A 15689-nucleotide genomic window follows, 5' to 3' on the forward strand; every position below is an offset into this window, starting at 1 on the left:
AGCTCAACCGCACCGAGCCTACTGGCATTTGCCACAGGATCTTCACCTTCATTGTGAATACCCTGGTCGGTAGACTCCTTGTTAAGCAAGTAACGTTAGGCCATCCGATGCCTGATCAAGACGAACAGCCTATGATTCCAGCTGCTAACCCTAATGGGGTTGAGACAATGGACCTTCATGAGGCTCGCCAGACGCCGGAGAAGGATTCTGGTCTTCAGATTCAAGTTCACTACAAGCAAACCGATGATGGCTTTGAATCGTGGACGCATATTGACAAGTTAGGTGATCCAGTGAAGGCCAATGTTTCCGAACACAAAGGCAACCTGAAGAAGGTTTTGAGCATTAAGGATGTACCGAAACCAGATAAAGAGAAAAGTAGTATGAAGAAAGGAAAGGGTGTAATGGGTAGCGAAAAGTTGACACTAGCAATGGAGATAGAAGATGATGATAAAGGATCGAAGTTTGCGTTAAGGCGGCGCGTAAGGCCACTTTTTCACATTGCTCTAAACATAAACGAAAAATCAGAAGCGTTTATTCAGAGCAGAAAGGAAGCTATGAGGAGGAACTATGGCATTGAGCCGAGGAAGTCTTAGCCCGAGAAATATGTCATGTGGCGGTTGGCGCGGTGGCTCGTCGGGGTTACAAGTTTGCAATTACTGAGATTATTAGGCAGTCGCAAAGAGCTTCCTAAAGGTTGGAATGGCTATTGTCAAAACCATGTACTACACTGGTTATTATGCACTTTAGCTTTTCAAAGTAGTTCTATACATGTAAATTAAGAAGAAGAAAAAAAAAAGTAAACTTATATATGAAAAAAGCAGCATTTGCAATTAAAGTTTTTATTAAAAGTTTGGCGAAGAGCAAAATAGGATGACAAATTGGGAGAATAATGTGGATTATACATATAACTCATTACTTTCTCAATTAGGAGAAATTGTTGTGTATAGCATGACATGTTTGACTTGATATATGTCTTTTTTTTTAACAAACGATAGACTAATTGCAATAATTTTATCTAAATTATGAAGAAGAGGATTCAAAGTTAAGCACAGAGGGTGAAGTACATTGCTATAACAAACTCAGCTAAACTCATGTTTGCATGACATGTTAATTTGATTAATTAGTTTTGTCAATTTGGTCGTCCACTCAAATGATAACTGTAGACATCGAAATTTCGGTAAATAAATGTTGACCGATAAATCAAAGTGTCAACGCTCATGTATTGCATAAATTTTACACGTAGCATGTGACTCAACGAAAATTGAAATGAGTTGGAAAAGTCATCAAATAAGACACGTGTCAACACCTGGCAGAAACGACTTATTTCATCCGGGATATTATATTCAAAATTAGGCCTTGGAAAATTCTATAAATATAAGCCCATTTCATTCATTTAAGGGGAATTCATATTACACCTTGAAGCTCTGAAGCTCTGAAACTCCGAAGCTCTCAAGCATCCAGGTTCCCGAAGAATCAAGAAAGTGTTCTTTGTTCTTCGTTCATCGTTCTTCCAAGATCAAGCCCCGACGGCCCTTGGATCAACAATCATCCACCTTCAAGATCAAGCCCCGACGGCCTTTGAAGAAAGCACCATCGTTCATCATCCGTTCATCCAAGATCAAGCCTCAACGGCCCTTTGGATCAACAACGTCGACAAATCCATACGTCCAACCGTTCTTCAAGATCAAGCCCAAAAGCCCTTGAAGATCCGTTCATCACTGTTCTTCAAGATCAAGCCCAAAAGCCTTTGGAGATCCGTTCATCACTGTTCTTCAAAGATCAAGCCCAAAAGCCCATTTGAAGATCCGCTCAAATCCACCTTCAAGATCAAGTCCACGGCCCTTGAAGAACGTTCTTCAAGATCAAGCCCAAAAGCCCCTTGAAGATCCGTTCATCACTGTTCTTCAAAATCAAGCCCAAAAGCCCTTGGAGATCCGTTCATCACTGTTCTTCAAAGATCAAGCCCAAAAGCCCCTTTGAAGATCCGCTCAAATCCACCTTCAAGATCAAGTCCGCGGCCCTTGAAGAACGTTCATCCTTAGATCAAGCCCAACGGCCCTTTGGATCAATCACACATCCACAAATACACACCTTACGGAGATTGAATCAGAGGATCAAAATAGAGAGAGATTGTAACCCAAAATCATCAAATACAAATATTTGTTTGTGCACGTCGTTTCTTGTCTCTTTCGTTTCAGGAATTTTCCGTGTTCACAAATTGGCACGCCCAGTGGGACAATCTCTACCTCTCATCTCTTTCTCCGTTCAAGAAATTCGAGCACACTTCCAAAATTAATGGCTTCAAGGAAGGCTCAAACTGTTCCCGCAACTGGCGCAAAGAACAAGAGCGCCCTCGTCGCAAGAGGTGTCACTTTAGGCATCACGACTCGAAGCATGGCAAGAGCTACTTCTGCCGCCTCTTCCACCTCTGCATCAACTCTGTCAAGGGAACAAAAGCACCCAAGGCACGAGCCTTTGATCACCTTAGCCTCACTAAGGGCACCAAGGGGGGAAAGCCCAAGGAAATACTCCGAATCCATGCTCTCCGATGCCGATTCAAGCGACAGTTCAGCCATGCAAGTCATGACCATTGGAGCAACTTCAATCGATGAGCAGCTGGCTCAAATGAATGAAGCAATCGCAAGGCTAACCCGAACTGTGGAAGAAAAAGACTTGCAAATTGCAGCACTAGTCAACCGACTGGAGGCGCAGGACGGCGATAAACCCGACCCAGATGATGATCCACTAAAGGGAGGAGCTGGCGGAGACGAAGAACCCCCGGTGAAGAAAATCGATGGGAAGCCGGAGCCAGACCAAGCAGCGGCACTCATGGGATCTCTTTCTATCCAGCAGCTGCAGGAGATGATCACCAACACCATCAAGGCACAGTATGAAGGGAGCTCACATACCTCCTTGTTCTACTCGAAGCCCTATTCCAAGAAGATTGATGCCCTAAGGATGCCAAAGGGTTATCAACCACCAAAGTTCATGCAGTTTGATGGAAAAGGAAACCCAAAGCAGCACGTTGCACATTTCGTCGAAACTTGCAACAACGCGGGGACGGAGGGAGACTACCTTGCCAAGCAGTTTGTGCGCTCGCTGAAAGGAAATGCCTTTGAGTGGTACACGGACCTAGAGCCTGAGTCCATCAACAGCTGGGAGCAATTAGAGCGGGAATTCCTCAACCGTTTCTACAGCACCCGCCGCACTGTGAGCATGCTAGAGCTAACGAGCACAAAGCAGTGGAAGGACGAGCTAGTCATTGACTACATCAACAGGTGGCGCATTCTAAGCCTCAACTGTAAAGACAGGCTCTCGGAAACCTCTTCAATCGAGATGTGCATCCAAGGCATGCAATGGGGTTTGCAATACATCCTTCAAGGCATTAAACCACGGACCTTTGAGGAATTGGCCACTCGCGCCCATGATATGGAGTTGAGCATCGCCCATCATGGGAAGAAGGAACCGATCGCCAACTACAAAAACGACAAAGCTCTTGAGACAAAGGTGGAAAAGGCTGCATGGAAACCCACCAAGGAAGCGATGATTGTCAACACATCTCCCGTCAAAATATCCACACGAGGCAAGGCGATTCAAACCGAAGCTTTTCGTGATCAAGAGACACGTAGACGCACTTTGAAGGAGCTTGAGGAGAAGACTTATCCATTCCCCGACTCTGATGTGGTTGCCATGCTAGATGACCTGTTGGACAAGAAGGTGATCAGTTTGCCTGAGTGCAGACGGCCGGAAGAGATGAATCGTACTAACAGTCCAAGATACTGTAAATTCCACCGCTTCATCAGTCATCCGACAGAAAAGTGCTTCGTGTTGAAAGATCTCATCATGAAGCTGGCTCAGAAAGGAATCATCGAGCTAGATCTTGACGATGTGGTGAAGTCAAACTATACCACTTTCACTTCTGGCTCTTCCGACTCAAAATTTTCACCTCAACCGCTGGGGGCATCGTCCAAGACAAGCAAAGTTGAAGGATGGACTCAAGTCACTCCTAAGAAATTGCACAAGAAGCATACGTCTCCTCCACATGTCCGCCAATCGGAAAGGGGGCAAAGCAGCTCTTGTCAACCTTCAAAGCAACATGAACGTGTTGAAGATGATGAAATTTCGACACATAGATCGTCCATCCCCATCACGATGCGTGATTTCTTTCCTGAAGACTTCTTCAATCACTCAGTCAAGGCTCCTTACTATGAAGATTGCGAGGAACGGCTTTCCCGGATCGCTTGACAAACCAACAAAAGCTCCTGGTCTGCAAGAGCCTAAACTGCAAGACACAAGGCTCCTCGCCTGCACGAGCCTAAACTGCATGGCACAACGCTCCTGGTCTGCACGAGCATAAAAGGCAACGCCAACGTTCCTTGCCTGCATGAGTTAAAACTGCAACACGGCACCAAATGCTCCTTGTTCGCACGAGCCTAAACTGCACGAACCAAAGCTCTTTGTCCGCACGAGCCTAAACTGCATGGCACAACGCTCCTGGTCTGCACGAGCATAAAAGGCAACACCAACGCTCCTTGCCTGCACGAGCTGAAACTGCAACACGACACCAAACGCTCCTTGTCTGCATGAGCTGGAACTGCAAAACGGCACAAAAAAGAAAATACCAAAAAAAATATATGTATGTATTTGAACTACGTTACGACTTGATCTCTTCTTTGGAGGGGTACGTAGGCAGCTCGAATATTCAAAATTTGAGTTCAGTCACATCAAAGAATAGTTTAATGTTATTACAATTTCTTTGTACAAAAAAAAAAAAAAAAAAAAAAAAAAAAAAACTACAGCTTAAAAAAAAAATATATATATATATAGCCTCAGAAGCAGATCAAAACACATCTGCAATTCCAAAAGGCCCAGGCCCACAAGCCCACGTTCATTGTCAACGAAAAGAAGACCTTATCCTCACCATCACCATCTTCCCGAGCCCCAATTCTCAGATTCATTTCCGGATCACGAAGACAAGAGCAACAACACCGCTCCGTCCCCCGAGGATATCTCCAGACAGTCTCAACTCTTGGCCGAGCTGTCGAGGAAGGTGATTAATTTGCGCGAATTGCAGAGAATTTCATCCCGGCCTCATCTCCTGCCGCACCGAATTCGGACCCTCCCAACCCTTAAAGGGGGCCCGCATCACCTGTTCCCTCCGCATGACCATCCAAACCGCCATCCCTATTGAAACCCTTACCGCCCTCGGCGCCGAGGTCCGCTGGTGCTCCTGCAACATTTTCTCCACCAAACCCCACGTACTGCATATGGTGCGTACACCCGGAGCAAGTCCACATACATGTCGCTACAAATGCGCCCACAGATCTAGACATCCTATATGCTGAAGGTGTAACTTCATCTAATGGGCTTATTTGTGTGGACTTCTCATTTCCCAAACTCAGAATCTGAAGATACCATCAATACTAGTGATCAGCATGACTCTTTGCTTAGGTACCAACTTATTAGAGTAAATGCAAGAGGACTTGGAGAAAACTGTAAATGGTTAGAGATGTTTGAAGACGTTGGAATGGTCATATTCTGCGTGTCCTTGAGCGACTACGATCAGTTCTCTGCTGATGAGAATGGGTATTTCAATAACAAGATGTTGCTGGCCAGGACTTTCTTTGAAAGCATTGTTAATCATCCGACCTTTGAACAGATGGACTTCCTCTTGATTCTAAACAAGTTTGATTTATTTGAGGATAAGGTAGAATGGGTACCGTTAAATCAGTGTGAGTGGTTTGAAGATTTTCGTCCAGTGATGAGTCGTCATCGCTCGAGTAGCAACACGAGCAGCAACAACATTAACAGCAGCCCCTCATTGGGTCATTTAGGAGCTCACTACATTGCAGCAAAGTTCAAGAGGCTCTATTCTTCTCTAACCGGGAAGAAATTGTACGTTTCCGTGGTGAAGGGATTGCAGCCGGATAGTGTCGCTGCAACCCCCGCGTGGGCATCTTACTTGCTATAAATGTTTATTTGCAATTACTGAACGGAAGAACAAGGTTTAAGATAAGTGGGTAGAATGCCCAACATATAGACAACATACTGATGTTGGAAACATTGCTTATGCTGATGATGGGCAGAGTGAAACTAGTACTTCTTCTGTGCTTCATACAACCGAAAGTCGTGAAATGTCTGAAGCATCGGTTATGGTGCAAGGTTCATATGGAACAAAGATTGAAGCAGTGACAAGAAGAATACTATGGATAAAGTCTACAGATCCAGAGGCTAAAGTTCTTGTTTTCTCAAGCTGGCATGATGTGCTCGATGTATTGGAGCATGCCTTCACTGCTAATGACATTACGCATGTTCGGATGAAAGGAGGAAGGAAATCACAAGTTGCCATTAGCGAATTTAAAGGCGAAAAGATAAGTGCAAAAGGAAATCACAAGATACGTGGACAGAAAGAGCAAAGATCTTTCCAAGTGTTACTGCTCCTGATTCAACATGGAGCTAACGGCCTCAATCTTCTGGAAACGAAGCATGTTATTCTTGTCGAGCCGCTTCTCAATCCATCAGTAGCAGCACAGGCGATCAGTTGGGTCCACCGAATCGGACAGAAAAGCAGAACCATAGCCCATCTTCTCCTCTCTCTAATTTCCCCTTATGGGGCGGGTATGGATCTCTACACTTTTCCGGTGGAGGGATTACTGCAGTCGGTCACTTCACTTGCTGCTTCAGAAATCGGTCTTTTCCCAGGATTCAAAAAGGAGCTAACTGAGCTTCGTCAATCGTCACTTGAGATTCAACAGTACTTAGGCGATGTTGCCCACCAACCACGGGATCGGAGCATAGCAGTCAGAATCTGGGTCAAGGATCTGAAAGACGTAGCTCATGATGCCGATGACGTCGTGGAGGACATCAACTACGAAGTTCTCCGGCGTACAGTAGAAATTCAAAACCACATGAAGAAGAAGGAGGAGATGCTGGTGAAGAGCAGGAACATAGTGATTTTAGCTTGGACTTTAGTGGCGTTGTGCTGCGGATCGCATGCTTCTCACATTTTGCATTCTCTAGGAATTCATGCTGCTCATGGATCGTTTTGGGAGCTACTGCAACTTCATGCACTTAAAGAAAATTAGCAGGGAGTTGAGGAGGCGGTTATTTGGGAGAAACAAGCGAAGGCATAGCCGCAGTCCTCAAAAGCATCATCGTGGTGGTTATTAGGAGCGCCCACATGGAAGTCGTGGTTCGAAATGGGTCGGATTCGAATTTCGGTCCTGGAGGTTTCTGTCTCTCGATCTTCACGGCTTCTGCTCCCTCCTCCCTCTCCTTTCGTCTCTGTAGAAATTTGGGGCACCTAGAAGGCACCCAAATTCAGTCTCTCAGCCATCCATTAGATCTGAGACTCTGATCCATTCCAAACAACTCATTCAATTTCTAAGCTTCTGAAATCAGAAGCAACAAAAAAAAATGAAGAAAAGCTCAGATGGGTTTGTGAGGGTAGATCGGATTGATCTGAAGGGCTTGGATGAGCAGCTGGAAAGGCATCTCAACAGGAACACCACCACCGCTGGCTCCAGCAGCCGGGTCATCGTCGGGCAGCATGGGATTCGAATCTGACCGTGGTCGCACCCGAACCCGATCGAGACCATGAATACGCACCGCATAAATTGAGACGGTTTAGAAGAAGCAGGGGAGGCAGTTTGGAGTCAACAACCTCAAAACGGTCATTGTCGTCGCACCCACCTACGCTCGGACCTTCCAGGCGCTACAGTTGACTGGCGTTATGCACTCGCTGATGCTGGTGCCGTACGACTTCATCTAAGTCGTCTGAATCGTCGCTAAGACCGACCCGGCCCCTTTCCAAACCCTGATCTCCCACCTCATGTCTTCCGCCAACGATCAGCGCTCCCAGGCGGAGCTCCTCTTTAACCTCTGCAAGCTTGCCGTACTCTCCCCCATCCCCGGCGCTCAGATCCTTCAAGCCGTCTCTGCGGTTGGGCTGGAGCCACATACGAGCTTGAGGTGGCTCATCAATACGGTGTTCACGGGCAAGCTGGTGTTGTTTCAGACGACATGAATGGGCCCATCAACAATGAGCGGCAATCCCCTTCTGCCCATCAGTTCCAAGCAGCAACGGCGACGGCAAAGTCTCCGACATCAAGGCTGCACCGCTCTTCTCTTGCATCCTCCTCCGTCTCTTGCCTCGCAGCTGCTAACAACTTCAAAGACCGCTGTCAAACGACTAGCCGGCCGAGAAGCTCTTCCTCAAACTCGAGCTCCTTCCCTACAAATCCCTCAGCCAAAGCATCCTAATTTATACAGAAAGAAATACAATTAAAAAAAAAAAAAAAAAAAAAAAGTGGTGCATCTGGCATCACGTGAAAAAAAGAGGAATGATGGATCAAAGATGGGGTACAGCCCCATGGCAGATCAAAAGTTTCTGGTGGTGCATGGGCACCATGTGCAAAAAGGAAAAAAAATTGTAAAAAAATAAAATAAATGATGGAACTTGGTGCATCCAGCACCAAAAAGAAAAGAAAAAAAAAAAAAAACAAAACAAAACAAATGCATAGAGAGAAATAGAAGGTCCATTTTATTTATTTTTTTGAAAATTTTACATAAATTTGCATTATACATACTTAAAAAAAAAAAATCAAGTTTACAAGAGGGGATCTTCAAGGACGATCAGGTGGCGCCTCACAACTCGGCAGAGCTCCAGGAAGAGAAGGTGTCGGAGGTTGGCTGTTTGAAGCCTCAGCAGTCGGTACAGCCCCAGAAGACGAAGGTAAATGCTGCTGGAACAAACCCACAAACCTCCGATGATCAAGTAAAATCTGACCATCAGATTCCTGCATCTGGTCAATTTTCCTCTTCATGTTTGTGGCATAGTTGTGTGCAAGCTTGTGCAACTGTTTATTCTCATGCTTGAGCCCTCTGATCTCCTGTTTGAGACTCATCACTTCAGCCGCCAACGATTCAACTTGACGGGTTCGAGCAAATAGGCGTTGGGCCATGTTGGACACAGAACCCGCACACTGCACACTAAGAGCCAGAGACTCCTTAACAGCCAACTCATCAGACCGCCTGGAAAGTAGTCTGTTATCTTTGGGAGTGACAAGGTTCCGGGCCACCACCGCAGCGGTCATATCATTCTTCATCACCGAATCCCCAACAGTAAGAGGACCAGTAGGGGATATGAAGGATGGGCGCCATATGTTGTCTGGAGAAGGCGGGACTGCCTCTTCACCAAGATTCAAGTCAAAACGACGATCGGAGGGCCCTGACATTTTCAAAGTGTTGAAGAAAGAAGAGGTCGGACAAATCAAGATCTTAGAAGTGCAAGAGGGGAGTTTTCACAAGCGAAAATTCAAGTGTGCTTTGAAACGAACTGCATGCCTCTATAAAAAATCAGCACTCGACGGGATTTCAGAGATCGAAGAGGCGAGCTCAGAATTCGAAGAGGCCATTCAAAAATCGAAGAGGCAAGCTCAGAAATCGGAGAAGCATCTTGCTTTTCCAGACGCGTCAACACCCGTCACACGCAAACTCAGCTTTGCGGAAATCACGGGCAATTTGTTAAAGCGCCAATCCCAGATATCGAAGAGGCGCCAGTCTTTTCAGCCTCGTCATCACCTGTCATATGCACACTCAACTTTGCGCAAATCACGGGCAATTTGTCGAAGATTTTCGGTGAAGGAGAAAGCACGTGAAATTTTACTGTTCAATCACGCGTTAGTTGTCGACACGAGTGAAAGAATAGTACCTCTACAAGTATTAAAGAACTTCCTATAAACTGTCTACCTTCACCCTACATAGTAAGGCAGACATACATAACATTTCTTTATCTCCAAAAATGTTTTCCCAACGAAACCTCTCGAGTCATTCAGTGTTCCTTATTCCTTGGGGTACCTCTGCAAGCCAATGACTCCAAAGCAAAAGTATCTCATATCACCAGGGTAGAAAGCAAGAGTATCTCATATCATGCGTTCTCTCTGTCCTTTCCTTTGTCCTTGTTCTTACCTACAAAGACAAGGATAAAGAAAACAATATGCCGGAACTTCCACTCAAACTCGGGTAAGGAACCGACTGCTTGGAACCCTTCCCTGATTGCCTACCTAGCACTGCTCTCGAGTACTCGTTTCGCACTGCTGCTGTACTTCCAAAGAAGCTGCCACATCTGCCTGGAGAACAGATAAGGCAAGTGAAAATGATACCTTGCAGCATGTGGAGACAAGGTGCAGAAGGAACAAGCAGAGAAGAATGCGGTTTGCACAGTCAACTCAGCAGAAGGAGTCCGAACTGAGGAACTCGAGAAGCTGCCATATCTGCCTGAAGAAACAAGCAGAGAAGAATGCAGCATGCACAGCCAACTCGGCAGAAAAAGTCTGAGATGAAGAACTCGTTTTGACCCTCAAATTCTTGGGTCGACTTACTAGGCGTTGTGGGCTGCACGTGCCGATTCACCACCCTTGAATCGAATCCTTAAAGATCAAGTCACCAACTGGAAGAAGAGTTCATCAATCTTGAAGATCATACCGTTGACCAAACCGCTCAGGTGTGAATTAGAAAGATTGAACAAAGAAACAGGTTGTCACCTTTACCTCGTGCCTGCTTGCCATGTGTTCGAGTCAACCTTCAAGAATCAAGCCTCAACGGCCTTTGAAGAAGTTTCCAGCCAAATTCAAGATCAAGCCTCACAGCCCTTGGGGAAATCACAAGTCCGATTCAAGATTAAGTGTCTACCACCCTTGAATCAAAACCTAGTTCAAGAATAAGCTGTGGAAAATCAACAATTGGAGGAATCTAGAAAATCCTTCAACCCAGTTCAAGATCAAAGCTGTGGAAAGTCAACAAAGCGCAACAAAATACGTGTCGATTCACCCACTACCAAAGCCAAAGATCATCTACCACATGAAGCTCCTTGTGGTCCAATTTCAACCTTCAAGATCAAGCCTCGACGACCCTTGAAGAAATTTCAAACAAAAGTTCAAGAACAAGCCTCAACGGCCCTTGAAGAAATCTCAAGCCCAATTCAAGAAGAAATCTCAAGCCCAATTCAAGATCAAGCCTCAACGGCCCTTGAAGAAATCTCCAGCCCAATTCAAGATCAAGCCTCGACGGCCCTTGGATCGACATCTACAGTAAGGGACTTCAAAACGCATCTCCTACACGTGACAATCACATGTATACGACGTGCTTTGAAGTGGGGGCATTTGTAGACATCGAAATTTCGGTAAATAAATGTTGACCGATAAATCAAAGTGTCAACGCTCATGTATTGCATAAATTTTACACGTAGCATGTGACTCAACGAAAATTGAAATGAGTTGGAAAAGTCATCAAATAAGACACGTGTCAACACCTGGCAGAAACGACTTATTTCATCCGGGATATTATATTCAAAATTAGGCCTTGGAAAATTCTATAAATATAAGCCCATTTCATTCATTTAAGGGGAATTCATATTACACCTTGAAGCTCTGAAGCTCTGAAACTCCGAAGCTCTCAAGCATCCAGGTTCCCGAAGAATCAAGAAAGTGTTCTTTGTTCTTCGTTCATCGTTCTTCCAAGATCAAGCCCCGACGGCCCTTGGATCAACAATCATCCACCTTCAAGATCAAGCCCCGACGGCCTTTGAAGAAAGCACCATCGTTCATCATCCGTTCATCCAAGATCAAGCCTCAACGGCCCTTTGGATCAACAACGTCGACAAATCCATACGTCCAACCGTTCTTCAAGATCAAGCCCAAAAGCCCTTGAAGATCCGTTCATCACTGTTCTTCAAGATCAAGCCCAAAAGCCTTTGGAGATCCGTTCATCACTGTTCTTCAAAGATCAAGCCCAAAAGCCCATTTGAAGATCCGCTCAAATCCACCTTCAAGATCAAGTCCACGGCCCTTGAAGAACGTTCTTCAAGATCAAGCCCAAAAGCCCCTTGAAGATCCGTTCATCACTGTTCTTCAAAATCAAGCCCAAAAGCCCTTGGAGATCCGTTCATCACTGTTCTTCAAAGATCAAGCCCAAAAGCCCCTTTGAAGATCCGCTCAAATCCACCTTCAAGATCAAGTCCGCGGCCCTTGAAGAACGTTCATCCTTAGATCAAGCCCAACGGCCCTTTGGATCAATCACACATCCACAAATACACACCTTACGGAGATTGAATCAGAGGATCAAAATAGAGAGAGATTGTAACCCAAAATCATCAAATACAAATATTTGTTTGTGCACGTCGTTTCTTGTCTCTTTCGTTTCAGGAATTTTCCGTGTTCACAATAACATTTAAATTAAGAACATTATGTGATTGTGTCACTTGCACTGAAATTTTTTAAATTTCTCGATGAGAAGGTGTGGTTAAATTTGTTCAATGTGATCATTTGGTGTCCGAAACGGCGAGGAAAAAGAATCATATATAATAAACAAACAAAAAAAATCAGAAAATTGATGTGGATCAGATTCGGATATCCGAGACTGGATAATTTGAAATTGCCAAGAGACTTCCATCAAAATTTCGGCATTGGTAACCTTGTTTGGTGGTAGAAAGAGTTAGTTTTTGAAGTAATTTTGAAGTCTCAATTGCTTCATCTCATCAAACTATAAGATGCTACAAGAAGTACAAGAAAAACTATACCAAAAATGAAAAAAAGGAAAACAACAATGTATCAACAAATTGTTAGGCTAAATAAACTTAATTATACACTAAACTGGATTTGGAGACATAATTCCATATTTAAACAAATACTGTTTAGGGCCGCCATAAAACTCCGGTAAGAGGATCTTCCGGCGGTCGAAAGCTATGCCGATAACATTATGTGGTCTTCTTCCTCCTCCATGTGTTTCCTCTAAGTACGAAATATGCCCTCCTTGCAATTAACCAGCCTTAACCCAAATTAGTTTACTCCCCAAAGTTTTTCTTCCTTTCTATACTTTTCCTTTATTTTTTTTACTTGGTCTAAAGATAAAAATCAAAAGGTAAAAAGAAAAAGGATAGCAACTTACCCAATGACCATTTTTTCACCTTCTTGCTCTTCTAGTTAATCAAACTCCCTTATCCCCACTGACCCAAATTTTATGGTCCAAAACTATTTTTCACCTTCTTGCTCTTCTCGCACCGTACGTTGATCTCATCATCTCATTCTTCAAAATGATGAGCTGATGAACGGTAGAGATCATATGGGGCCCACAGATGATCAACGGTGCATGGCTTTCTTGAATCTAACCTCAACCAGGGCTTGCCCTTCCCACTCCAATGCAACAGGCTTATAGGGCCAGGATGCAAACTCCTACACTTGCCTTCGAGATTGTCCCCACCGAGTCCATGCTGATTCCACCTGTGATGAACGGCCGTGATGTCTCCGGCCAAAACCAACAAAAATGGCGGCAAAGACCCCAAATGGTAAATTCGCTTCTGCTTCTGCACCACCATCCACTCCTCCATTTTCTTAGTGTATTCACCTTGTCTCCATTTATCCACGTCCACCACCATCACCCCTGTGTTGAAATAGCAAGGATTTCTGCCCTCAAACGTTTTGGACATTTCACTGTCGGACCAAAACGATTCTGTGAAATATTGGGTGAAGTTTGCATGGCAATATTCTGGCGCTGCCAATACCTTCCCTTGCAAGTCAACCTTCCATAACTTTGCCACGTCATCCACAACCACAAGGTCCGAGTCTAGGTATAGAACCCTCTTCACATCAACTGGAAGTATGTCGGCTAGGTAAATACGTGCATAGTTTAAGGGTTGGTCCAAGGCTTGGCGTATCGACTTTGATATTTTCCCACGTACCCTATTCGAATCGAAGCGGTAGACATTGAATTTGAGGTAGGGGAAGGTGGATTGGATGTTGGAGAGCACCTCCGGGTCGAACCGTGCCCAGAGAAAGTGGAACTCGACAATCCCTGGGCACATCGAGTGCTGCAGTATTGAAAGCATGGCCGCCATGGTGCCTCTTAGGTAATTGGAGTCAAGTGTCATGGCGATGTGAATTTTCTCTGCATGCTCGCATGCATCCATGTTTTGGAAAGCTGGTGCTTCTCGAAAGATGGCAACATTTGGAGAAGGTTTCCGGATGATGCCAAGGCGGATGCCTGTGGTGGCGGCAACATGGGTGGGGTAGTGGAGGAAGACGAGAAGGTGGATGAGGATGAGGAGGAGGAGAGACAGGAGGCCATGAGATGTCGATGAGACGGCCATCCTGCCCTTGATGGTAGAAAAAGGCGGTGGAGGGGATCAAGGAAGAAGAGGAGGACCAGGGAGAGTGGTAGCCATAGGCTGGTTGAGAGAAGGTTTAGGGGAAAGGTTAGAGATTAATGACTGATATAACAAAAATTTGGGGGGAGGCAGGTCGGTGGGATTGTGAGGAAGAGAAGATTACTCGGGGAAGAGAAAGAAGGGGTTTTGGTTTTTGTAACAAGGTTAGGTAATTAGGTTATACGTACGACCCCATGTAACAAAATATAGCAAGGCAATTATACTATTATACTATCTAAAAGTATTAATGTTTGCTTGATGGATTCACTTTCTTGATATTATTTTAGGCAGTTTGATATTTACTTTTCATATTTTTCTGCCTCTTTAAAAGGGAAACATCGTTTGTTAGAAGAAGAAAAAAAGAAATATTTTTTTTCTAGTGAAAATTTTGGAGATCAAATCTTCTGCATTCAAAATTCTATGTGGTCTCTCTGTGATCTATCTTATTTGTTTACATCTGGCCATATATTTTAACTCCACTCAACAATGTTAACTCTTCAACTTATCTCTTCAATAAAAAAGTAAAAAATAAAAAATAAATTAAGTTAAAAAGAACACTTGTCACTCAAGTATATAAGACACAGAGAAGCCATCAAAAACTTTGAGTGCATAATATTTAAACTTGAATTTTTGCATTTTTTTTTCTTTTTTCATGTGTAATTGACAATAAATTCATGGACGTCAAGTTTCTTCAATGATGTGAACAAAGAAAAGGCAATTTTCAAGTTTTTTTTTTTTTTTTTTTTCTGTTTGCCGAAAGGGCAAATTTTCAAGTTGCATGCTTAATTCCCAAGTATAATAAGTTAGTAAACGAACTCGAACCTTGACCCTATATTTTCTGTATTCCTGTGATCTATATAGTTGTTTAGGTCTTCTACTTAAGATCAAGAGACCAAGTTTGGGATGTGCGAAATTTTTTACGCTGGTAACACGGTCTGGTACATTAATTATTATAATGTAATTGGTTGAATCTTTTCTCAAGTTTTTAACTAATTGTATTATTACACTTAATCTAGCGGTCGTATTCCTGCTACAGTGAAAATCTTTCTAACGAGGCCCAATGATCCCTTTCTAAGAGCAGTTCCAGCCTTGTCAATAGGCCGGGGGACAGGGGAGAAGAAAAGGCCTGAGGGCCTGTCAAGTTGCTCCAGCCATGAGGAGCCCGAGCTCGTGGAGAAGGCCCGAGCAGGGGGCCTGTCAATTTGTGACAGCCCCGGAGCCCGAGCTCCAAGCCCATTTTTTATTTTTTTCTGTCAGGCGCGTGCACCCCACTCGCGCGTGGGGGCGCGTCGCCGGACAGCTTTTCAGAAAAAACAGTCAACTTTTCAGCCTTTCACAGTTACCGTTGGGAAGCCACGTGGCTTCCCACGGTCCGTTTGATCTCAACGGCTCCTTCATTTGGACCGTTGGATCTCAATGGCAAAAAAAATAAAAAAAATCTGATTTAATATCAACCGTTCGATCTGAGATCAACGGTCGATATTAATAT

At 44.4% G+C, this 15689-nt stretch overlaps 1 protein-coding gene across 1 annotated transcript; it reads right to left on the minus strand.

The window, feature by feature from the left end:
* Nucleotides 1-12422: 12422 nt before the first annotated feature.
* On the minus strand, nucleotides 12423-14256 carry LOC103413387 (probable galacturonosyltransferase-like 4). The gene is made up of 2 exons (XM_008351852.3): nucleotides 12946-14256; nucleotides 12423-12809 (listed from the first exon to the last, which is right to left on the minus strand). The coding sequence occupies exon 1, from the start codon at nucleotides 14141-14143 to the stop codon at nucleotides 13079-13081; it is 1065 nt and encodes a 354-aa protein (XP_008350074.1). The 5' UTR covers nucleotides 14144-14256; the 3' UTR covers nucleotides 12423-12809; nucleotides 12946-13078.
* Between the last annotated feature and the right edge of the window lie 1433 nt (nucleotides 14257-15689).

This window comes from Malus domestica, chromosome 11 (assembly GCF_042453785.1).
Source record: "Malus domestica chromosome 11, GDT2T_hap1".
Lineage (NCBI taxonomy): Eukaryota > Viridiplantae > Streptophyta > Magnoliopsida > Rosales > Rosaceae > Malus > Malus domestica.

Coding starts and splice junctions, on each gene's coding strand:
- LOC103413387 (XM_008351852.3), bottom strand. CDS start 14,143: ATGGCCGTCTCATCGACATCTCATGGCCTCCTGTCTCTCCTCCTCCTC.